At 41.1% G+C, this 25,698-nt stretch overlaps 1 protein-coding gene across 1 annotated transcript in view; it reads left to right on the forward strand.

Annotated features, from left to right (window-relative positions):
• The first annotated feature begins 857 nt into the window (after nt 1-857).
• The window catches only part of chinmo (Chronologically inappropriate morphogenesis), a 91,838-nt gene continuing 66,997 nt past the window's right edge, over nt 858-25,698 (forward strand). Inside the window, exons 1-2 of the mRNA XM_017906222.1 lie at nt 858-933; nt 22,155-22,382. Coding sequence (XP_017761711.1) covers nt 858-933; nt 22,155-22,382 — 304 coding nt within the window. The remainder of the gene's footprint in view (nt 934-22,154; nt 22,383-25,698) is intronic.

Here is a 25,698-nt window from a genome sequence, read left to right on the forward strand (position 1 = left end):
ATATGGATTATGTGAGGTGCTAGGGATTATTAGAGAAAGTACAGACTATGCGAGAAGGCAAAGATTATTCAAGAAGGTACAAACTATACGAGATGATAGGGATTATTCGAAAAGATTCGATTTATTCTAGAGGCTACCAACTCTCAAAATGTGAGAAGGTACAGTCTATGTAAGATAATGGGTATTATTCGAGAAGGTACGGACTATGCAATGTGATAGGGATTATTCAATAAGATACAGACTATGCGAGAAGGTACGGCTTATTAGAGAGGCTACTGCCTACGCGAGAAAGTATCAGCAAAAGTACGCAGGAAAAGAGTTGATACCGATGAAAGTACAGACTATTCGAGTCTCACAGCGACAAACTCACGGCTTATGGAAGAAGTCCGGGACTGTGCAAGAAGGTCCCGCCGAAATGGCGAACAATGCGCGAAGACAGCCAACCAGAGGGCAAAGAGAACGAGGAAAGCAAGGGAAGAAAGAGAGAAAAGAAAGTTGCTCGCGCTCGCCCTTTGCAACGTCAGCCCTGGCCGAGGCCTTTCCAGCGAAAGTGATGGCTGTGGCTGGTCGGTTGCTTGCGTAGGAAAAGCGGGTCCGGGGGTGGTTGTGCGTCGCTCCACGGAGTCGCTTGTTCCTCCACCTTGAACGCTCGCTGGAGGTGGTGGCGGGTGGGGTGTTCGGGGCGTCGAGGGGTTGCGGGACGGAAGGGGGTGTCGGTAACCTTGCAACCCTCTTGCGTACGCGGAGGAAGGGGAAGTGACAGGAATCCCGGGAGGAGCGGTGGGTTATGGGTTGAAGGCAGTCGGGGGTGCAGCCGCACGGGGCGGCAGTGACGGGCGTGACGTAGTCGGAGGAGGATGTACGCCCCTGTCGGTGAGGGCCACGGCAACCAACAACCATCCCTGGTCAATTCATGGTGGCTTCATCCGCCAGGTACACCGTGTTCACACCTCTTCATATTTTTTCGCGCGCTATGCTTAGGCTAAGGGATTTCCCACAATTTTTCCGACCAGTTTCTGCCAGGTACAATTGCTCGCGAGTCTGCTTCCATTCGGGTTGGCAATCTTTGGCGGTTTCGGTGTCCGCGAGACGCAGGGATCGAAGTGCGTGGATCCTATACATGACCAACGAAACAGGTCTTTCTTTAATAGTCGATATAGTCGCGTCTGGATTATTTTTCCACGAATTCTGAATTTTTAGTGACGTTTCTTGTCAGTAAAATTGACAGGTCAAAAGGAGTGCGTGGATTTTATAGATGATCAACTTGACCAACGGAACAGGTCTTTCTTTAATAGTCGATATAGTCGCGTTTAGATTATTTTTCCACGAATTCTGAATTTTTAGTGACGTTTCTTGTCAGTAAAATTGACAGGTCAAAAGGAGTGCGTGGATTTTATAGATGATCAACTTGACCAACGGAACAGGTCTTTCTTTAATAGTCGATATAGTCGCGTTTAGATTATTTTTCCACGAATTCTGAATTTTTAGTGACGTTTCTTGTCAGTAAAATTGACAGGTCAAAAGGAGTGCGTGGATTTTATAGATGATCAACTTGACCAACGGAACAGGTCTTTCTTTAATAGTCGATATAGTCGCGTTTAGATTATTTTTCCACGAATTCTGAATTTTTAGTGACGTTTCTTGTCAGTAAAATTGACAGGTCAAAGGGAGTGCGTTGATTCTATAGATGATTAACATGACCGAAGGAGAGCAGATCGTTCTTTTATAGTCGATATAGTCGCGTTTAGATTCTTTTTCTCCAATTCGGAATTTTTGGTGACGTTTCTTGTCAGTAAAATTGACAGGTCAAAGGGAGTGCGTTGATTCTATAGATGATTAACATGACCGAAGGAGAGCAGATCGTTCTTTTATAGTCGATATAGTCGCGTTTAGATTCTTTTTCTCCAAGTCGGAATTTTTTGTGACGTTTCGTGTCAGTAAAATTGACAGGTCAAAGGGAGTGCGTGGATTCTATAGATGACCAGCATGACACCGGAATTTTTAGTGACCTTTCGTGTCAGTAAAATTGACAGGTCAAAGGGAGTGCGTGGATTCTATAGATGACCAGCATGACCAAAGGTGAACAGATCGTTGTTTTATAGTCGATATAGTCGCGTTTAGACCTTTGTTCTTCGAATCGGAAATCTTTGATGACATTATATATCGGTGAAATTGACAGATCGTGGAGAGTGTGTAGATCCTATGGATGACCAACTTGACCAACGGAACAGGTTTTTGTTTAATAGTCGATATAGTCGCGTTCAGATTCTTATTCTTCTGTGAGCAATCTTTGGTGACGTTTCGTGTCAGTAAAATTGACAGGTCAAAGGGAGTGCGTGGATCCTATAGATCACCAACATGACAAGTCGTTCTTTCATACTTGATATAGTCGCGTTTAGATATTTTTCCTCGAATCCCGAATTTTTGGTGATGTTTGACAGATCGTAGCGGTGAGATTGACAGATCGATGAGAGTATGTAAATTCTATAGATCACCAACATGACAACTCGTTCTTTTATAGTTGATATATTCGCATTTAGATTTTTCTCCTCGAATCTGACATTTTTTATGATATTTGACAGATCGTGTCGATGAGATTGGCAGATCGTGTCGATGAGATTGGCAGATCGAAGAGAGTATATGGATCCTATAGTTGAACAACTTGACCAACATGACAGATTGTTCTTTTATAGTCGATATACTGCGCGAATCCTAAAGATGACCAACAGAACAGGTCATTCTTTTATAGTCTATATAATCGGATTTAGATTTTTGCTCTTCTGTGAGGAACCTTTGACAGATTGATGACAGATTTGACGAAATTGACAGATCTTAGGTAGTACGTGGTTCGCATAAATATTGCAAATACAGTCGTGCATTTTTGTTCGCCAAGTTGAGAATCTAGATCGAGAGGGATCATTCAGTGATCGATGTGTCTGACGATTTAATAGATGTATGACAGAAGTCTGCATTCGCCTAACGTTGACACGTTTTAGACGAAATTGTCTAAGCGCGTTGTTTGGTCAGTGAGCTACCTGTTGGCAGCGAAATTAACACGTAACTTCTGCATACTTATTCAATTACAGTATATATATCATTCCCTTTACTCTATTTAGATACTCAAAACTGATTTAATGCTAGACCTACCATAACCTGAATAACCAATTTTCGTTTCGAGATCCAGTCTCGATTTTGTCATCATTATAATCGCGTATCTTCGCTATATATTTCTGTATTTTTATTCTATTTTTCCCAAGATTCGTAGGGAATATTCGACGTGTAAACCAGGGTCCTGTCAACTTCGTATTTGCTTTTCTCTCAAACAAACCTATAGAGATGGTTTAGGTGTAATACGTCTGACCCTTTGCACTCTGAGAATTTTTCCACTTCGTCGATGACTGACGCCAACACACCTTTGCAATGGCAGGCTCCACCTCGAAACACAGAGTTCCAAATATTTTTGAACTAGTGTACACCTTTTCTCTTCTTTCATCTATCTTTTCACCTGTTTTCCATATTCATCGATGTAAATAAAGTGAGGTGACCACCAGGTGATTCTGCAGGTTGTAGATACCTTTAATTATTATATAATTATTATATAAACAGAATAATTATAGAAATTAGGATTTCCAAGTGTGTTATAGCAATTCTTCCAGACTTTTCTATTTTTTTAAATATTATTCACTGAGAAATATGCGTGACAGGATTGATTCTGGTTTACAGAGTTAGGGTACCGAAGGAATATTTATACTCGTCGGTGAGAGTTGATATTCCAGGAAAATTCGGGAATCTTCTCTGTCATCCTAATCGGTGGCACTGGAAATTATGCTACCATAAATTTCTCTTGCCAACTAATTTCCCGCTCCGCTAGGACAGCTAGTTCCACTTCGTGCATTCTTATTAACTCTGAATCTGCCAGGGCCTAAATGACCATTTCCAAACTTTTGATTAGAAACCCTATATTCAGCGTTATCCCTCTAATCACTAGTTCCCTCAATTTTTCTGCTGATCTATGGACGATCAATTTTCTAATCGTCTCTTCTTATTTAATTATATTTTTACAATTCCTCGTCTTTCTGTCAAAAATGAATTTTTATAAAAGAATTGACAGTTTGTGCCGAAATTTAATTATAAAGAATCGTAGATTGACTCGTAGATATAATTATAAAAATTGTAATATCTTTTGGGATCGTGTCTTGTTCATTGTTAAATGTTAAAACACGTTAAGTGTAATTTTACTTCAGTGTACCACGAGTGTAGCTCGTTTTCGTGTGTATTAATGTACAAAGTTGAATTTAATTGGAAAAGAAATAATTTCAAAATTAAATTTCTAAATAATTGTTATTTATAAAAATTTATATTTATTTTACATTCTATATATAGAATAATGAGAATAAATGAACATAAATGAATTTTTTCGATGATTGGACTATTTAAGTTGGACATTTAGGTTATGTTAGGTATTAATATTAATCGAAATGAGGAGTTTCGTATTTTCTATTTCTGAAATTGGTGAAAATAATCAGGTGTTTTGTACTTTTTGAATTTCTAGTGACTTTTATGGAGCGCGATTTATTTTTATTATTGTATTTGAATAATATGTATAATGGCGTATGTGTCTTTTACTTAGACACGCGTTGCAAGTCGGTGGTTCCAGTGTTAACCGTTACTTTCGTCGAACGAATGGTCACCGTTATGTACAATACGTTTGGACTAGAACTCGCGTTTCCTTTGTTTAATCTTATGCGACGCATGCACGTGCTACGTGCAGCTTTCGTGCACGCGTGTGCAGTGTGCGTAACGGTGAAAATCCGTTGGTTCGGTTCGAAAACGAACGAGTGTCCCACGGTTTTCGCGTTTTCCACGCCTTTTTTATCCACGGTTTTAGCGTTTTCCACGCCTTTTCTATTTCACGATTGTAGTATTTTCCACGCGTTATTCATCGCACGATTTTAGTGTTTTCCACGCATTTTCTATTTCACGATTTTAGTATTTTCCCCGCGTTTTTCGTGCCACGATTTTAAGCGTTTCCACGCGTTTTCTATTTCACGATTGTAGTATTTTCCACGCGTTATTCATCGCACGATTTTAGTGTTTTCCACGCATTTTCTATTTCACGATTGTAGTATTTTCCACGCGTTATTCATCGCACGATTTTAGTGTTTTCCACGCATTTTCTATTTCACGATTGTAGTATTTTCCACGCGTTATTCATCGCACGATTTTAGTGTTTTCCACGCATTTTCTATTTCACGATTGTAGTATTTTCCACGCGTTATTCATCGCACGATTTTAGTGTTTTCCACGCATTTTCTATTTCACGATTGTAGTATTTTCCACGCGTTATTCATCGCACGATTTTAGTGTTTTCCACGCATTTTCTATTTCACGATTGTAGTATTTTCCACGCGTTATTCATCGCACGATTTTAGTGTTTTCCACGCATTTTCCACTCCACAGGGTTACTGTTTTCCACGCGTTTTCCATTCCACGGTTTTGGTATTTTCCACGCATTTTTCGTGCCACGATTTTAAGCGTTTCCACGCGTTTTCTATTTCACGATTTTACTATTTTCCAGGCGTTTTTCATCGCACAATTTTAGTGCTTTTCACGCGCTTCTCGTGCCACGATTTTAATATTTTCCACATGTTTTCCACACCTCGGTCTTATTGTTTTTCACGCGTTTTCCACATCACAGTTTTCAGGTTTTCCACGCGTTTTTCATGTCTTCCACTCGACGGTTTCCGCGTTTTCCAGTCCACTCCACGGTTTTATTATTTTCCACGCGTTTTCCACACCACGGTTTTCGGATTTTCCACTTGTTTTTCACGCCTTCCATTCCACGGTTTTCGCATTTTCCACTCCATGATTTTCACATTTTCCACACCACGCTTTTCATGTTTTCCACTCCACGGTTTCCGTGTTTTTTACCCGTTTTTTACATCTTTCACTCCACGATTTTCCTATTTCCACCCATTTTTCACATCACAATTATAGATCCACGGTTCCCGCGGGCTGGACGCGGAAAAAACGCAGCGTACCGTTGCTTCCCCCGTCTATCCAGCTAACGATTTTCGTCTGTGAAACGTATCACCCCGTGTTTGTTCCACGACAAAAAGAGAAATTGTTCCTCCAGGTCCTTTTCACGGTTCTTGCACCCTCTGATTTTTGGCGGTCTGTCGTGATAAATAACGCTGGATGCTTTTCTTTCGCTGCGATTGGTTCACCCTTCGTCATTTTATCTCCGAGATAGTCCCCTTTGCACTCGAGACGCGACTCCCAGTTAATTAATATAACAAATTTAAAATTACTCAACGATACGTGGAATGTCGAAGTAAAATAATTCTACCTCTTAATTTGCATACGATTTCCCATTTACCGTTTTAATCATGTCGACCTTATGGCAGAAAGTCTTCCAGTTACTCTTTTCCTGTAACGAAAGTCGCCGAGTGCAAAAAGTTAGGTTAGGTTGATTATTTAACCCTTTGGCCTACAACCACGTGTGAGACTCGTGGTAGGGCTTTCGAGTCAAAACTGATTATCACGAGTGTGGCCCGTGGTACATCGGTCGGGCCAAACGTAGACACCACGTGTCACGCCCGTGGTTTGTGAAATAGAAAAATTCGAATCTTCATAAAAATTCCCGATTTTTAACAAATATCAAATTCTCAAAGAAAAACAAAATTCACATTTGTCAGATTAATTAATTTATTAGACAGTCGATCTGGAAGAAACGTTAATTCATCTTTCCTTCAGTAAATCAAGCAGAAATTGAACAATTCTCAGCTACGAATATCTCACATCACGAGACAATACGAATCGATTATGCGAATCTCAAACCTGAAGCTTCCATTCCATCTACGCAGTGGATCATTCTCGTAATCAAAACTCGCATAATGAAATTCGTGGAAAGAAACGGAAGGAAAGCCGTGGGCGTTTGTTGGCAGTTCTACTCGCGCGAGACAACTGATCCGATCCAGGGACCGCCGAGGGCTGTTTGCTGCTTGCTTCCTCCGCAAATCGTGAAACCCTCGACCAGCTTCGCCTCGGAAGGCTTCCACGCTCGATTTCGTCACCGTTTCCGAGCGGCCTCGTGGCACCGATCCTCGCGCTCCGCGAAGCGGCAAACAGTCGTAAAATCCGTGGCTGTCGCGAGAATCGGCACGTGTCGCGAATTCGCACACGTGCGACAACCCTTCGCTCCCCAATTTGCCGATCTACTCGTCCGAGAACGAGCCACTGTGCTTTCCTACGTTCCTAATCTCACGTTTTTAGGGATTCTTTAGGATTCTCGATGGGTTGGTTTCCACTGGTCGTAGAGTGCGGATTTTTGGATCTTGGAATTTCCAATTGGGAATTGAGAATTTGAAATTGGGAATTGGGAATTGGAAATATGGAATTGAGAATTTGGAATTGGGAATTGAGAATTGGGAATTGGAAATTTGTAATTGAGAATTTGGAATTGGGAATTGAGAATTTGAAATTGGGAATTGGGAATTGGGAATTGGGAATTGGAAGTGTGGAATTGAGTATTTAAAATTGGGAATTGGGAATTGGAAATTGGAAATGTGGAATTGAGAATTTGAAATTGGGAATTGGGAATTTATAATTGGAAATTGGGAACTTAAAATTGGGAATTTGTAATTGGAAATTTGTAATTGGGAATTGGGAACTTAAAATTGGGAATTTAGAATTGGGAATTTAGAATTGGGAATTTGGAATTAGAAATTTGTAATTGGGAATTGGGAATTTGGAATTTGAAATTGGGAACTTAGAATTGGGAATTTAGAATTGGGAACTTAAAATTGGGAATTTAGAATTGGGAATTTGGAATTGGGAATTTGGTATTTGGAATTGAGAATTGGGAATTGGGTATTTGGAATTGGGATTTGGTATTTGGAATTGAGAATTGAGAATTGGAAATGTAAAATTGAAAATTTGGAATTGGGAATTTGGAAGTGGGAATTGGGAATTTGACATTGGGAATTCGTAATTGGAAATTTGTAATTGGGAATTGGGAACTTAAAATTGGGAATTTGGAATTGGAAATTTGTAATTGGGAATTGGGAACTTAAAATTGGAAATTTGGAATTGGAAATTTGTAATTGGGAATTGGGAATTTGGAATTTGGAATTTGAAATTGGGAACTTAAAATTGGGAATTTAGAATTGGGAATTTGGAATTGGGAATTTGGTATTTGGAATTGAGAATTGGGAATTGGGTATTTGGAATTGGGAATTGGGAATTGGGAATTTGGAATTGCGGTTGCTCGCGAATCGAGGTTCTAGATTTCGTTCTTACTTTTGTTGGATGCAACAAATTATATTTTATTTGTTAGGTCACAGGAAAAATATGAAAGCTTTTAATAAGCATTTTAAAACTGTCTTCAAAATAAACTACACATTAGTGAAATTATTTAATATCCCCTTCCATTTCATTTCTATGAAAACTTCTGTCAAAATTCCTTAATATCTTCAAAATATTATTCGCATAGTTCCTATAAATTGTACGTCAATGTAATTATTTACTACACCCCTATGTATTATACTTTTATGTTTCCTATGCACTTACACCTTTTCCACAGGATTCATTCGGTTTATCTAAATTCTACGCTTTCGGAAATTAACTGCCGCTTTAGAATTCTCCTGATACCAAAGGTACATCGTCGGCTCGTTCGCACGAACGTCGTGCTGTGCACCGGTAGCATATGTTTCGTTAAAGCCCCATGAATAACCACCGGGACACTTATCTTAATTGCGGTGCCAGCAAAATAAATTGTATCCGTACACGTATCAAGATCAGGTCCCTGCATCGATTTGTAAGAACCGATAGAGTCTCCGACTGCTTGTTTTCTATCACGAAACACCTGCTCGCTAATGAAATTACTCCTGCATTTCTTCTTTATTTATTTACCTCCCAAATTTCCCAGTCGGGAAATAATTCAACCATTTTATACCATTTTTATAATACCTTTCTTACAAATACCCAATAAATGATGTACCCAATAAAAATTCGTCTTGCCACTATCGTAGGGACAATTCTGTGAGTAAATGGATAAACAAATAAGAAGATTTATCTAACACAATAACAGCACAATATTAACCCTTTGCACTCGAGAGGCGACCGTCAATCACCATTAGATCAAATTTCGAAGATCGATATTAATTAATACGTCAAATTTAAGATAATATAACGATGCGTGAGCTATCGAAATGAAATAATTCTACGTGTTAATTATTATACGATTCCTTATTTATTACTAAAAGAAATATCGCCAGCTTTATAGCAGAAAATCTTTGAACTCCTACTCATTTTTAGCCAAAAGATCATCGAGTGCAAAGGGTTAATTATCTCGTAAAAATAAATCTCGTAAAATAAATTCGCTTCCAACTGCGACATAGTCTCTCGAGTACTCTCTCACACACAACGTCTATATGTAATGACTGTCATTTAGTTACTGATCATTTTCTCACATCTCTCTGTCATACTCGTCACACACTCATTCTTCCATACAAACATTCCCCACACTCATACCACACATTCTACAACTACCACAAATTTAAATACAGGTAACCCTCCTATAACACGGTAGATAGGTTCCTAGAAGATACCGTGTTGTATGAGACCCAGGGCCGTACAAAAAGGAGACTTATATTCCGAAAACTTAATAAAAACAAATTTTTAATTAATTTTTATTAAAAATATAAATGTATGTCCAACGCAAAACAAAAATATCTTTTTAATTTAACTCAATTTTAATTTAATTCATTTCTTCGTCGTCACTGCTCATCTAGAAGTACAGTGCTGTACAAAGGTTTTCGCAATTATCGTGTTAAAGCGGAACGGCGTTATAGGATGTTATAGGATCCCGCAATTTATGAATCGTGTTATAATATGCCGTGTTGTAGGAGGGTTTCCGCAATTTATGAATCGTGTTATAGTGAAACCGCGTTATAGGAGGGCTACCTGTATACGTTTTTAGTAAGCGCAGATAGAAAAATTCTGAAATTAGTCATTTTGACACAATTGGTAGTTCTAGCTTTAATAGACAGGTTGTCAGACAAAGCTCAACAAGAATCGTTCCATTTTATTCGAAGAAAGGACAAGAATTGTCGAACAAGAGGGAGGGGTAAGATTTTCTGCGCTGGAAAAAATGACTGGAAATTCCAGCAGATGGGGTGGAAAAATTCCCCGAAACAATTTCAAAGGGATGACACATCCTCGCGCAGAGTAATTACTATTATACTTCCTTCTTTCCCGCAGACGTCTCGTCGAGGACGCGATTGCTCGCCGATATTAGCAGAGCGTTTGCATTTTCGGCTGGAAATTTTCATCAGACGAACCCTTTCTCTGCATTTTCCCAACCCTTCGGCAATTATTACCGGGATTCGCGATTCACGCAAATCTCGTCTCTCTCTCTCTCTCCTGCTTTCTCTTTCATCCGGGGGCGGAAGCTCCGGGGGATCGTTGGATAAGGGGAAACAGTGCTGCGGTAGGCATCGTTGGCTGCAGTATCGACTATACTTCAGGGCCAGCTCTTTCGTGCAATGTATTTTCTACAACCTTATCGCCCTTCGCGCTATGCCGTTTCCGCCTCCCATGGCTCGCTCCTCGAGCTTTCCATGGGGCGAAAGCGCAGCAATGGCGAACGCCTAATTGCGTTTTTCCAGCTCCCGTACTGGAGAAAGCTGCCACGCGTTTGTTACAGCTATGGTGTTCTTCTTTAACCATAACGTGGTCTATACACGGATGGTGATTATGTATATATTGGTTTAATAATTTCGAGACGGTATCGATTTCTTGGACGTTGCGAAAATATCGGGTTCCTCGTATGGATTCACGAAGAATGGCGAAAATTATGTCTTTGGGGAGAAATTCCAGTGAAAACATTTTATGGGGTTGTTAATATTAAATCCAATGGCAGGTGGACTAAATGGCAGTTTTTTAAACTTTCGGTAAAAATTTCGCATTTAACCTTGTCTTTGAGATTTTTCTATGTAAATTTCGGAAGGGGTGGTACGTGAGGTGTGTAGAAAATAAGTTAAGAGAAGAACGGATAGCGAAAAATTGAATAATCAGATAATATAAGAATTTACAGAAAGTCTGATGAACGAAAGAGCTAACAATAAATTATATGCAATTATAAAATATAATACAAATATGCAATTATAAAATATATACAATTAGAAAATTAATTTTGAAAAGATTTTTTCAAAGTTTTACCGCGTTTTCATTATCACTGGTCATTTCACCATAGTAAATTATTATTTTTTTTTTTCTTTTTAACACTAAATATATTATACAATAGTATGGTCCAAATGGTGGTTTTTCAATTTTTCTTAAAGAATTCCATATTCAACATTATTTTTGCTATTTTTTTTCTTATATGCTTGATTAATTTGTCAATGTTTCTCGTTATTCCATTTTTGCAAAGCTTCACCTCATTTTCATTATCACTGGTCATTTCACCATAGTAGTTTTTTTCTTTTTTCCTTTTTAACACTAAATATATTGTAGTATGCTCTAAATGGCGGTTTTTAAATCTTTCTTAAAGAATTCCATATTGAATATTATTTTTGCTATTTTTCTTCTTATATACTTAATCAATTTGCCAATATCTCTCGTTATTCCATTTTTGCAAAGTTTTACCTCATTTTCATTACCACCGGTCATTTCACCATAGTAAATTATTTTTTTTTCTCTTTAACACTAAATATATTGTACAATAGTATGGTCCAAATGGTGGTTTTTCAATTTTTCTTATAGAATTCCACATTCAACGTTGTCTTCGCGATTTTTGTTCCTATATACTTGATTAATTTGTCAATGTTTCTCGTTATTCCATTTTTGCAAAGCTTTACCTCATTTTCATTATCACTGGTCATTTCACCATAGTAGTTTCTTTTCTTTTTTCCTTTTTAACACTAAATATATTGTAGTATGCTCTAAATGGCGGTTTTTAAATCTTTCTTAAAGAATTCCATATTGAATATTATTTTTGCTATTTTTCTTCTTATATACTTAATCAATTTGCCAATATCTCTCGTTATTCCATTTTTGCAAAGTTTTACCTCATTTCCATTACTCCCGGTCATTTTACCATGGTAAATTCTTTTTTCTTTTCCTTATAACACTAAATATATTGTAGTATGCTCAAAATGGTGGTTTTAAAATTTTCCATAAGAAATTCCACATTCAACATTGTCTTCGTTATTTTTCTTCCTATGTATCTAAATCAATTTGCCAATGTCTCTCGTTATTCCATTTTTCCATAGTTTTACCTAAAGTTTTCGTTATCACCATCATTTTCAAACTTTCGAGTAATGAAACTAACACCAGATGTCGAAATTCGTCATTCCAACTCGGACTTTTTCTACTTTCTAAAGATTTTCAGAATTTCGAAATTTTCCAATTTGACAAATCGGAATTTGTATTAAATAAATAAATAAAATAATTTAATTTAGGGCTGACAATTTCTTCCCGTACGAATTCGTAACGTATTCCTCGATACTCAGTTTGAAACGATATCGATATATCGGAAGAAAGATGGCGGCGGTGTGCATGGCGGCAGAGCGAGGTCTTGCAAATTACTTTCGTCGAATAACACGGTTCTTCTCCGCGGGGTGTTCGTTTTCAAAGAAAATGGACATCGTTGTCTACAGTAACTGGTACCTTTGACCGAACCGTGCCGCTGGTTAATAGAATCGGTTATCAAAGCAGTGCCACTCTCTCGTACCTATTGAACGCGACCGAGAGCAGCGGGGCCCCTAATTGAATCGGCAAAATAATTCGGTTACTAGCTACACAGCGTAATGCACTAATGTAGTTTTCTGTCTGAGAGAAAAACAACGGCAACTCGGACCCTGGAATGCCCGTCAGAGGGAGCCCCCATTCACGCCCACGCGACCGGCTTTTTCCCTCGCAAACTCGATTTTCGCGCAGAATTGCACTCGAGATCTCTTTAATAACCTCGCGCACCTTCCTTTTTCATTTTACCGATAATTCCATTCGCGTGCAAATACGACGAATTTCGTGTCATCACCGGGTAAAGCTCGGAGCGCGGTAGCCATGTTCTTTTGCAGAATTTTTATGCAATACTTTCTCCAATATCGTTATTTTTCTAAAGGATATCGAATTATCGTGTTTGTCGATATGATGGGACAACTCTTAATAAAGAGTTGAATAAAAATTCACGGAATATCGAATATCCCAGCCCAAACTACCGATTTTCAATCCTTCGTTAGAAATTGCATATGCAATTTTATCGCTTTGCCCACTTGACCTTGCAATTTTTTATTTTTAATATACACATCACAAATTTTTCAATAATTTAAAGTTCCTTCATTTTCTTTCACTCTTTTGGTGATCTAAAATGACCGTTTTTTTAAATTTTTACTCGAAATTTCGCAAATTCCTGCATCGTTATCGTTTTATAATTGGAGCAAGTCATAAGAGTTGCCATAATCACTTTTCATGATTTTTCTTCCAATATATGCGCAATCGATCTTCCAATGACTCGCGTTATTCCAATTTTTTCAAAATTCTACTGCTTTCTCGTTCACCGGTTATTTGGCCGCGATAGGTGTAGGACATTCATTCGTTCACCGGTTATATGGCCGTTAATAAGGCAAGTCTTATATTCACGTAGGATTTGCAAAAATTTGCGCAAAAAATTTGAATTGAATGAAGTATACCCATATAGGTTATTTATGCGTCCAACATTTTTCGCATCCTCGGGTCCAATTTTCACCGCTTCGATTCGCCTGCGCCGTCGCGTTGTTATTGCAAACGACGCGAAGATGCACCCTGTCAGTGCGAACGGCGAAGAAGAAAGCAATTGCTCGTTCAGCAGCCCGTTACGATCGTTCCCGCGTCAATCCCGCGTCTTTTTCGCTAACGTTCGCCATAAGACGCGTCCTGCTCGAAGCGGAGGCCATAAAACAGCCGTATAACTCCTCTAACGAAACGTCAATTCCGCTCTCGAGGAACGCTTCTAATGCCATTACAACGCCACGATTTTCGCGACCTTATTGCGCGAGACAGCACCGTCGACTCGATGGTCCACGCTAATTGAATCCCTAATACCAAGTTTTCCAAGAATTATTAATTTCAGAATTTTCTCCCGGCACGCATAGTCGTGCGAATATTACGGCAGACCCTGGGTCAAAATATCCTCGAAAGTGAAAAGTGAGATTTTTGAATAATTTTTTGAATTTCTTACAGCATTGCGAATTCTGCTCGTAGCACTAGGATAAGCCATAGTCGTAGTGAGAATAAAATTATATTTCCAAGATTCGTAAGAATTCTAAATATTTGTCAAGAATTTCGTAGATTCGTTTCTTTGTACATGTACTCCCGATTTTTCGCATAATTCGACGAAATTTGTAGAAAAATCTGTACCACGTGTAATTCATTTCCGATACTCATTTCTATCTTATATATCAAAGGACTCGTATGTATATTATTATGTACACGTAACATTTGCATATACATGTCAGTCATTTTGCGAGTCCGAAAAGTTCAAAGTAGAATTTTATTTTAAACGTAAGAAGTGTAGATATTATAATTTTGAAAAATTAAAATCATTTTGGTTTCCGAATGGTTTGTATAATACTGGTCTCACAAGCATAGAAAATACGATATACTGGATGCGTAAACACCTTGTCCCGCATTGTGGTAGCTCATCAACGTTTTTAATATATTCTGAAGTAATTAAAAAGACCCAGTTATTAGAAGACGTAAGGTACAGATCTACCCTCTTCGTTCTCGATTCCCGATTTTCCGACGACCCTCACAGCCCAACGATCTTTTCGAACAAGCTCTGCATGGGCTGGTAAAGGAAAAAAAAATCCATACAACGCATCGCGTTTTCTCCGCAGTCCATAGTCGGTGACATAATACGCGTCGCCATAGGAGTACCGCCGAATTACTCGGCCGCGCACGCACGGACACGCATACAGGCGCGCGCGGGTGTATACGTACACGCACGCTCGCTACGCGAAATCAGCGCCGGTGTAACGCGTCCGCATACTAGCTCGCGGAACGCGCGCCGCGGTTCTGCGCGTGCGTAGCTCCGGCTGCGTGCGCGCTGCAGCACGCACTTACCCCCGCCGCGCCGTGTGCACACGCCCGTGTTGCAGCGCGCCGCGCAAGCGTGTGCGTATGCGTGCGCGTACCGCGAATCTGTGTGCGTAGCCAGGGACGCGCGTGCGGCCCCGCAGCGACCTTGAGCCTCCTCGGTCCTCCCGCGACCCTCCCCTCTCCGCCGCCACCGACTCCCACCCTCCCGCGATATCCCCCACCCCTGCCGCCGCTGCCGCAATTGCTCTCGCTCTGTCCTTCTCGCGCGCGCTCTCTACCTCCCCCTCCCTTTCGCTTTCCTTCGCTCCGAGCGCCACGCAGTCAGCGATGGACTCGAGACGCGGCCGGAATTCATCGACCGTAGTGTGAAATGGCACAATTAAAATGTTGTATCTCGGTATAGTTACTTCACGAAATGTAGCCTCGTGTTTAAATCGGAATAATATATATCACCGTTCTGTTGGTAAAATCGTTTGCGTGTATGGTAGGAGAGTAAGGTTAGGTTTTATTTCGATCTGTAGAATAGACTTAATTACCATTTCTTTCTTATTATTTCGTTGCTTTTCATGTTATTGGTTGAAACGTAATAAGTTTCGATGCAACGTTGATATTCGTGTTTTGTTATTCATGCTAGTCTTGTATTATAATATTGGAGTATTTTCAATAAATTTATCTGATGTATATATATATCATTAAATTATTTTCTTATTTTACTGTTACAATTTTGGTACATCCTTCTTATTACACTTGTATGTAATATCATATCGCTTCAAGTATTTCAGTCGTTGAACAGCAGCGAATGTGTATCAAGTCTGTAACCATTTTCGAACTCGATCATGCAAAACATGTTGTATCTTGATACGGTGAAATTGTTTGGAAACTCGTGGTAGAAAACTCGATGGCCATCGCTAAGCGCCACGCAGCGATGCCTCGAGCGGCTGAATTTCCATCTACCTTCTCTCTCGCTCTCGCGTTCCCCACGCGCTCCCATACCCCTTCCTTTCATTGCTCTCCGCCGTTGCGTCCGTCTTCGTCGCACTCGGTGACGCTTCGGTCGCTCTCTCTCGCTCGCACTCGCTTCCCCGCGACTCCTACGCGCGTTACCCCTCACTCCACCCACCCGCACAAGGCTCGACGCCTCTTGCACGCACGCAATGCCGGAGCAGGGAGTGCACACTAAATTTTGGCGGACCAGGGGCGTACGCTGCGGCCCTCGACAATGGTGTCATCCTGGGGTGCCTAGTCCGTAAATTGTCCCCCGGCGGTGTTTTGACAAACGGCGTTAGATTAGTATCTTTGGCGTACTTTATGACGTTTCGTACCTCCCTTGCACGGCTTCCTGGAAACTCGATGCGAATGAATCATTTTCGCGCGAGTGCCGAAATATGTATCAGCTACGCGTCTAAGTTTCTGGAATATTCTCGGAGACCCTAAATTACGCGCGATTATTCGAGTTTGGTTATGTCTGAACAAACAGGATTCATTCTACTGAGGAATTTATTGCTCTTTCCAGGGTATACGTATAAAGTAGCATGATCGTTCCGAAATGTTAGTTTCCACCAGAAATTTCACTAGATGTTCACTAGATGTAGGAAGATATTTAGTATGTACATAAAATTTCTTTTATTCCATGCAAACGCAGTTCTACTTCATTTGGGTACATTCGAATTTTATAAAATAGTAATTTCTCCATTTTTTTGTCTCACAAAGAATTCGGAAATTTTGTCAAATAACTCGGTTCTTATGGATAAATTAATTGATAATCCGAAGGCAAATACACGGAGTCAATGTATAGTAATTTTCACGTAAGTACCTATTAACACTCAAAGACCGATTTTAAACATTTTCCCTATAATTCCCTATTCGATCTCGTCACGTGGTCACGAGACTTGGCGGATTTTTCGAAAAGTCGAAATAACAACACGTAAATATTAAAAAATAATTGAAACGCAGTTACCAAAATAATAAGTATCAAAAAACAAATGAAACGCCAGTACCAAGATCCCGAAATATAAAATTTTCGATAAAAATGCTAGAAATGCCGGAAACGCGGCGAGATACGTATCTGCGTCGATTTCTCGCGCAGGCAACTCCGAAAGGGTTATCGTCGGAGCGGGGAACGTCGGTCATTTCGTTCCGATTCACTTAACCGGTCGTAAATCCTCTCCGTGACCTCGACTGGAGCGCACGTATGGGTCGGGCGTCGAGTACGCGCCGTACGCCGGGAGCGTAACTGCAATTTCGGCGACCGTGAACACCTATGCCTTCCTCTCGCGCTTCTGCCTAAGGTCGAGATCGGTCGCGTTACGTAAGGCGTGGCACGCGTGTGCGTTCAAGAACGCACACTTTACCCGTTGTACATCGAACTCTTTACGTAGTCGCTCCTGTTTGCTTTCCGAATTTCGCCAAGACAAACACCTGATCCCTCAGCCTCCGCGCTCTCCCGGCAGTTCGATAAATTAATGGCCGGGGTCTGCTCGCAACTTGCTGGGAATCCGTGACGGGACGGAGCGAAGGTTCCGCGAGTCGCGAGAGTGACCAAGTGTGTCACGAGGATGGAATTCATCGCGCTTCGCTTCCGCCAAACACCTGAAATTTGACTAACGTTCCGCTGGGCCCGATAGAATGGGGCCCGAAAGATAGTTCTTTCGCGGTTCTTCTCGTTAGGGCCCAATTAAAATAATTTTCCACTGTTTCTCCAGTGACGAAATAATCAAAGATAACCTAGGTGGTCGCGTTGTACATTCATCGTACTACGATCAACGGTTGTTAATCGTTAATAAAATAACCGCCCCTGTTATTGAAAAAAATTCCAAAATCGAACTCCGTCACTGCACCCCTTAAATCGTAGTCTGAAATTGATAGAAAATCCAAATAATAATTAATACGTGTGCCTGCGAATTCAATGGAAATTCGAAATTGCGAGAAATTAGAAAAAATGAAGAAAAATTATTAAAAGTCAGGGATGCATCGCGTTAGTACTGTCCTGCATAGTACACTATTAAACTTTCCGAGCGGCAGTGACGTAATCGCGTGGAAACGAATTCGGCCGTGCAACCGCGGCCCCCTTCCACGTCCCGCGGCGTTCTTGCCGAGTGGCGCCACGTTTCCGCGTTGCGGCCCTGGCACGTGTTAGATTAGAAAGTGGCGGGGATGCGCGATACCTTAGAAGCGTTAGAGGGGGTACGTTGCGTCGTGGAGGAACGGCTAAGAGACAATGACAGAGTGAGAGAAGAAACCTGGGAAAGAGACAGAGAGGGGAGCGATCGCGGCGAGCGTACGAGGAACGGAGAGGGGGAAGACTGTGGAAGAGATAGAGGATAGAGGGGAGGGGGTACAGAGCACCACGCGAACTTGAGTTTTTGAGTTAAGGGGGCAGACTCGGTGAAACGTAATAAAGCCGATTTTCGGCAATCTTTTTATATCTATTCTTCGATGTTCCAATATGTAATAATTTTTTTTCCATTTTTTTTATATCAAATTCTTATTTCAATTATGTAATAGACATAGCTCGAATAATTGACTTTTTGCATTCGAATGACGAACCTCGGTCGTCACTTAACGGGATTCTGAAGACCAGTAGTCAATAAAAAATTCGAAATAATTTGAATATACGCGAAATAGCGAAATAAGATAATGATATAGGTTAATGTATGTGCAGTTGACTTTTTTATTTTATCGTGAGAAGTGTCACCGATTTTATGACGGTATAATGTATCACGTTAAGAATTAATTCAGTCGATTAATTATTCTTCCGATTATGATGCAATTTGAAAAATATTTATTCGTAATATAATTTTCGGCTTTAACTATCTACATCGCGTTCCTCGTACATAAATCATTACACTCAATATTACAAATAAAGTAGCCACGAGCAGTGAAAATCTTAGTTACTGATGTATAATACATGATATACTTTGAATTAGTTTAATCAATTAATTATTCTTTATCTCACGGTACAAGTCAATCGGAAAAATATGGTCTCGATAAACCGTGTTATAAACTGGAACTTTCAAAATTTCCGCTTCAATTTCGCTCTTTAACATCCACGCCACATTCCTCGTACACACGTAAGAGCATTGTTTTATGCAATAAAAAAAAAATCGATTTCTTTGACCCATTACTCGAGTCTCCCCGCTCGAGCACCGCCCCTCCTCAAAAAAGCCGAATCTTACCCCCTCCACCGCCTCGCGCTTCTCCTCCAGCGGCGTCCCTCCTCCCACCTACGCGACCTTCCCTCTTCCTCCACCGTGCTACCGCCAGCCGGCCCCCCCGAAAGTACACCGAACTCACACTATTTCGTCTAACCGCATTTGCATCGGCACCGATGACCCATATTCACGTTCTTTCCTCGCGACACGACACCACCGACGTCTTCGTTCCTCCTTCTCTCTCCAATCTTAGTTTCCTTGCTCTCTCGCACTCTAGCACACCGTCGTCGTAAACGCCGTCACCGTCTTCGCGGCTATCCGTTCTTCCACGGCCCGGCAGCGTGAGTGGGACAGAGACAGAGCGCGAGGCGCGCGTGCAGAGACAGAGACAGCGCGAGCGCGGGCCAGCGCGCGGGAGAGAGAGCGAGACAGTGACGGACAGTTACGCGTGATTCGTTGGTTCGGCGATGCGCGATGCAAGTCGGTGACTCGATTTCGGCCGGGTGAAACGTAGACTCGGCCCCATCAGTGTGTACGCGACCAGTGATCGGGCACACCAGCGACACGACGCGGCTGGAACACGCGACTTCGGGTGCCAATAGCTCCGTGTACTATTCGACTTGGCCGTTTCGCGTGGAACTCAAGGCGCGGGTCGTTATTCCGTGGTTCGACCATTGATCGCAACCAGTGAGCAACACTTTCGCGGGATCATGTGCCGCGTGGACACGTGTACGCGAGACCGGTGCGGAGAGTACTGCTACAGCTTGGTTCAGTGAGTTCGCACGAGCTCGAGCCGGCCACCGGATATTGGAAAAGTGAAGCGGACGTAGCGGAGACCAGTTGCATCTTGTGGCCCCGAAGTGGTAGTAGAGACGTGTGCCGATCGTTGCGGATGGTGCGCGCCCACCGATGTGTCCGTGTCTCTGTCCACGTTGATACGACGGTAATACGCTCCTGAGCATCGGTAGGTCCCGCTCGAGCTTTATCGATAATTAACGGAAATCCTACACGGATTCGCTCGCGATTCGCGCGCTATTTATCCGATCGATCCTTCCACTTAAACTCTTGGAAAGTTTACTCTTTGGCAAATCGTTTAGGTTTTACCGATCTTTAGCCCCCTGTGTTACGATTTAACGGTGTCGGTGATTATGAGAGGTGCCTAAGTCAAAAATTCGAAAGACAGGATTTTGTTCCTTATTTTTGGGTTATATTCGATATTATGAAAGAATTCGTAGCTTTGTCGTAATTAATTTTGTTAATTAGGTCACTTCATAGTCATCGACTCACTTATGGAAAACAGTATACCGGAAACGGATACTTGATTTTGATTAATCATGATGCACATCTATCTCGTGAATAAATTTATACGAAAATTTGGGGATTTGTATAAATTTTATGTATACGTTGAAACTTTAATATAGTAATTTTAGTTACGTGACGAGTGTAACGTATCATTGGACGATCTGACGTGAAAATTGGTAACGAGATATTGTAACAATGCGAATGATAATAATAGCGATACAATAGGGATTAGAAATTATGTATAATTCCATTTTTATTCGTGTAAAAATCGAAATTAATTTTGTCGGAAGCACATATATATATTTTCGGAAACTTTCACGTCGGTTTCAGTAGCTCTGCTGTTAGGTTAGAAACTCCTCGATGATCTTTAACCCAAGATCGCTCACGTGAACCCCTAGAGCACGAGTGTTCGCGTATGACACTCGTAATTCGATAAAAAGTAAGATTTATTAATTAAAAATGGCGTCTCCAATAATAACACTAAATGACTAATTGCAAACGCACTATACTCAAACGATAGTACTCAGAGTGGTACGATGAAATCCAAGAATTAGTATAAATTACGTAAATTATGAGAGAAGTGGCTATGCATCTCGAGGGAAACCGATAAAGTAACTAAAACGAGTCGTTTTAGTAACTCTAGTGACTTTTGCTAGTTACCACAGACCTAACGCAGACCTAGCTATAAAATATCAAAATAAAATAATAATTCTCTTTCGTAATTAATTTATACAAGATTCTTCGTCGACTCTAATTACCATGCTCCTCTTCCGAAGAAATTCCCTAGTGTGAAGGGTTGGTCACAATCACAAATTTATCATCCGTATATCCTCGTGCGATTCGAACGGATCTATAGTGAATTAGAGTATAAAATTGATAGATGAATCGCACCCATTTAATTCTACGACTATCGGTTCATCAGCTCGTGGGCCCAATTCGCGAAATATGTCGAACGTGTCACGATACTGTGGACATTTCGAATATCTGGGGCCGTGGATCGAGTAATTGGCTCGTAGACTCGTATCCGACGAAGCTGTTATTGTCGGTAACAGTTGCGCCGCGGAGATTAGGGTACCCCGTTGCGGACGATCGGATGCACAGCGTCTCATTCCGTGAGCCTTACACGCGCCAATTCGGGGGATGGGTCCTCCTCCACGGGGTTGTTGAGAAATCGGCTTGTCGCAGGTATCCTCGTTGTGGCGATGGTGCTATAAGGGACGAAAGGAAATGGAAGGGATGCGGCGTTTCGTCTCGGGGCCTGCTAGCTAATGGGACACGTCAGTAAGGCCCCAGTGGGACTCGTCAGTAAGGCCCTAAGTGGGACTCGTCATCAGTAGGGCCCTACTGGGATTCGTGAAGTAAGGTCATAGTGGGACCTCGTCAGTAAATGGGCCCTAGTGGGAACCTCGTCACAGTAAGGCCCTAGCAGGCCCTGCCTTAGATACTATTGGAATATCTAGGAATACTATTGGAAAGTCTAGAAGTTATATAGGCAGCGGAGGTTTTCCGAGGACTTGCGAGAAAGTCCTCGAACCTCCTTAAATTCGGAATCCATCTAGCGGCGAGTTTGAGAATGACGGTCGCTACAGATTCTAACGGATTGCATTGCTTTCTGTGCAGCTGGACGAACTGTTGGGCACGAGCGAGATCAAGAAGGAAAATACCTACTTGAAGGTGGCAGAGACAGGGGTGGCGAAGGTCACGGGGTCGGGCCTAGGGGTGGCATCATGGACTCTCATCAGCACCAGTTCTGTCTCAAGTGGAATAGTTTCGGTAGCAACTTAGCGACAGCGTTCTCGAATTTGTTCAAAAGCGAGAGTCTTACCGATGTCACCCTATTCTGCGAGGGTAAGTTGCATTTGCATGTTACTACTTAATCACTTTCTCCATTCCAGCAGGTATCGATGGTCATGAAAGCTGCCTAAAAGTGGGTCTTATTATTTTTATTATTTCATTATTTTATTCATAATAAACGGACCGTAGTCCATTTACATAAAATTTCACGTATAAAAGATAAGCAAACAAATTGTACATAATATAACACCGAAGGGACGTGTTTATAATATAATATTGCTTATAACATTGTTCAGGAGAAATAGCTTTAACCACTAACAATAACAATAGAGGTTGCGCTACAGTATAACACGTGTAAGGTGTCACATTGACGTCGCGAGATACTGCATCGATTCTGAAATATTTCCAAGATTTTGATGACACCATGCCGTGCACTCTGCAACTGTAGCTCGAGAAATGAACAATCTGGTTGTTAGCCGACGTGCAGTCCACGTCATTTTTATTTTCGCGATAAATCCCCATCGACGTGGTGTACACGTCGCTGGCGATTTTGGAATAAAAGCTTCTCGACGTGCGTGGCACGTCTTTCCACCGCAAGTGGTTAAAGCAGGTGTATGTGTTCGGTGATTGCAAAAAGGAAAATTCTGGGACCAGTCAGTAGTTCTAGTGTTAAGTCAGTGCTAATACGATAAATTGGATTAATTAATTCATATGTAAACCTGGACATATGTATATGAAAACCTGCTCTAGATCTCAATACACGTTCTGACACGTAGAAATCAATTTGCACAAGAAGAGAGGAGAAATTAATGCGATTATTAATTAAATTAAAGATAAAAATTTGTTAAGCTATTCTTCATCGTGCAGACAGTGTTTCCAGGTTGGCAGTATTTAATATTGTGGAGTAATCATGATCAAAAATTGATATTGGGATTTTTAGCTTATATGCACAAAAATTGAGGGTCTTCTGGTCTAGGGGGTCAAGAAAGCGATGTCTTTTTTATTTTTCATTTTCTTGGCATTGAACCTAGTTTAAACGACCGTTTCCAAATTTTTAATTCAAAATTCTGCATTCGGTGTTATTAATACAAGTATTATTAATTTTATGATAGTCTCTTCTGTTTCATTTACTTTGAATTTGTAATTTGATTGGTTGTGGTAAGTTTAGCGTTAATGTGTTTGGATCTTGAAGCATACGTGTGCAAACCTATTTAATAAAATTCGTGAAATTGAAATCCAACACGTGATTTATTATTTTTTTGTTTTGATTTGATGAGAAAGTTTAAAGAGAAAAGAAAATCGATGTTTCAACTTTAAAGTGCCGCCATTTTCTCGAATCCTGAGATTTTTTGTATCTTTTCATTCCAACCATAAGCGTATCCTTGCTGAACATAATGCTTCCTAATTTGTCTGTTTTGAGTGAGTAGAAGAGCCGCAATCATGTCAACATGATAGACATGTTTTCTTAGATCACCTTTGTACATATATTTTAGTAACTTTTATAATTGTTATTATTTTTTATTGAAAAAATTTTGGAGTACTCTTGAAATGTGTATCAGTGGGTGAAAAAAATACTGAGTTAATAACGCTTATGGTTTCTTCGGAAAAAATTAACGAACAAGTGCTTCGTTTCTTACCTGTAGACCAGAAGAATACTATATATCTTGTTTCGAGATATTACGAGTTTTCAGTTTAGATAAATTGAAAAATCAATTTTATGATCCTCTAAATACACTTTTAAAGTATTGTGAAGTAAATTGACGGAATACAAAATTCAGAAGAAATTTATTTTTTTTGGATTTTTACTTGGACCAAGTAGTCCAAGTTTCGATACTCGTGAACAATCATTGCAGTAATAAGGCGATATTACCAGCAATGGTATACGAACGAAATTTCCTCAATCATTCGTCATTCAATATCAAAATACGAAAATTACATGTCGCAAGCTTCGAAGTAAACAAAAATCGTAGTGGAAAAACGATTACCTTCCTAAATTTTTTCGAATTTCAACAGCGAAACATTTAATCGGTAATCACCTTTTCAAATTCAAAATAAATTTTTGATCGCACGTTTCAAGATTCGTAAACCACTTCGTCCATACCATCTTAACGAAATCGCGATAATTCATTCAATAATTATACCTAAATCACGTTTCCTTATTCACTCATCACTGCGTAATAAAATCCAAAAATTTCGCGATATTACTTAAAACCCATATTCACGTTCTTTCCTCGCGACACGACACCACCGACGTCTTCGTTCCTCCTTCTCTCTCCAATCTTAGTTTCCTTGCTCTCTCGCACTCTAGCACACCGTCGTCGTAAACGCCGTCACCGTCTTCGCGGCTATCCGTTCTTCCACGGCCCGGCAGCGTGAGTGGGACAGAGACAGAGCGCGAGGCGCGCGTGCAGAGACAGAGACAGCGCGAGCGCGGGCCAGCGCGCGGGAGAGAGAGCGAGACAGTGACGGACAGTTACGCGTGATTCGTTGGTTCGGCGATGCGCGATGCAAGTCGGTGACTCGATTTCGGCCGGGTGAAACGTAGACTCGGCCCCATCAGTGTGTACGCGACCAGTGATCGGGCACACCAGCGACACGACGCGGCTGGAACACGCGACTTCGGGTGCCAATAGCTCCGTGTACTATTCGACTTGGCCGTTTCGCGTGGAACTCAAGGCGCGGGTCGTTATTCCGTGGTTCGACCATTGATCGCAACCAGTGAGCAACACTTTCGCGGGATCATGTGCCGCGTGGACACGTGTACGCGAGACCGGTGCGGAGAGTACTGCTACAGCTTGGTTCAGTGAGTTCGCACGAGCTCGAGCCGGCCACCGGATATTGGAAAAGTGAAGCGGACGTAGCGGAGACCAGTTGCATCTTGTGGCCCCGAAGTGGTAGTAGAGACGTGTGCCGATCGTTGCGGATGGTGCGCGCCCACCGATGTGTCCGTGTCTCTGTCCACGTTGATACGACGGTAATACGCTCCTGAGCATCGGTAGGTCCCGCTCGAGCTTTATCGATAATTAACGGAAATCCTACACGGATTCGCTCGCGATTCGCGCGCTATTTATCCGATCGATCCTTCCACTTAAACTCTTGGAAAGTTTACTCTTTGGCAAATCGTTTAGGTTTTACCGATCTTTAGCCCCCTGTGTTACGATTTAACGGTGTCGGTGATTATGAGAGGTGCCTAAGTCAAAAATTCGAAAGACAGGATTTTGTTCCTTATTTTTGGGTTATATTCGATATTATGAAAGAATTCGTAGCTTTGTCGTAATTAATTTTGTTAATTAGGTCACTTCATAGTCATCGACTCACTTATGGAAAACAGTATACCGGAAACGGATACTTGATTTTGATTAATCATGAT

This window comes from Eufriesea mexicana, unplaced genomic scaffold (genome assembly GCF_001483705.2).
Source record: "Eufriesea mexicana isolate 0111107269 unplaced genomic scaffold, ASM148370v2 scaffold5190, whole genome shotgun sequence".
In the NCBI taxonomy this organism is placed as follows: Eukaryota; Metazoa; Arthropoda; class Insecta; order Hymenoptera; family Apidae; genus Eufriesea; species Eufriesea mexicana.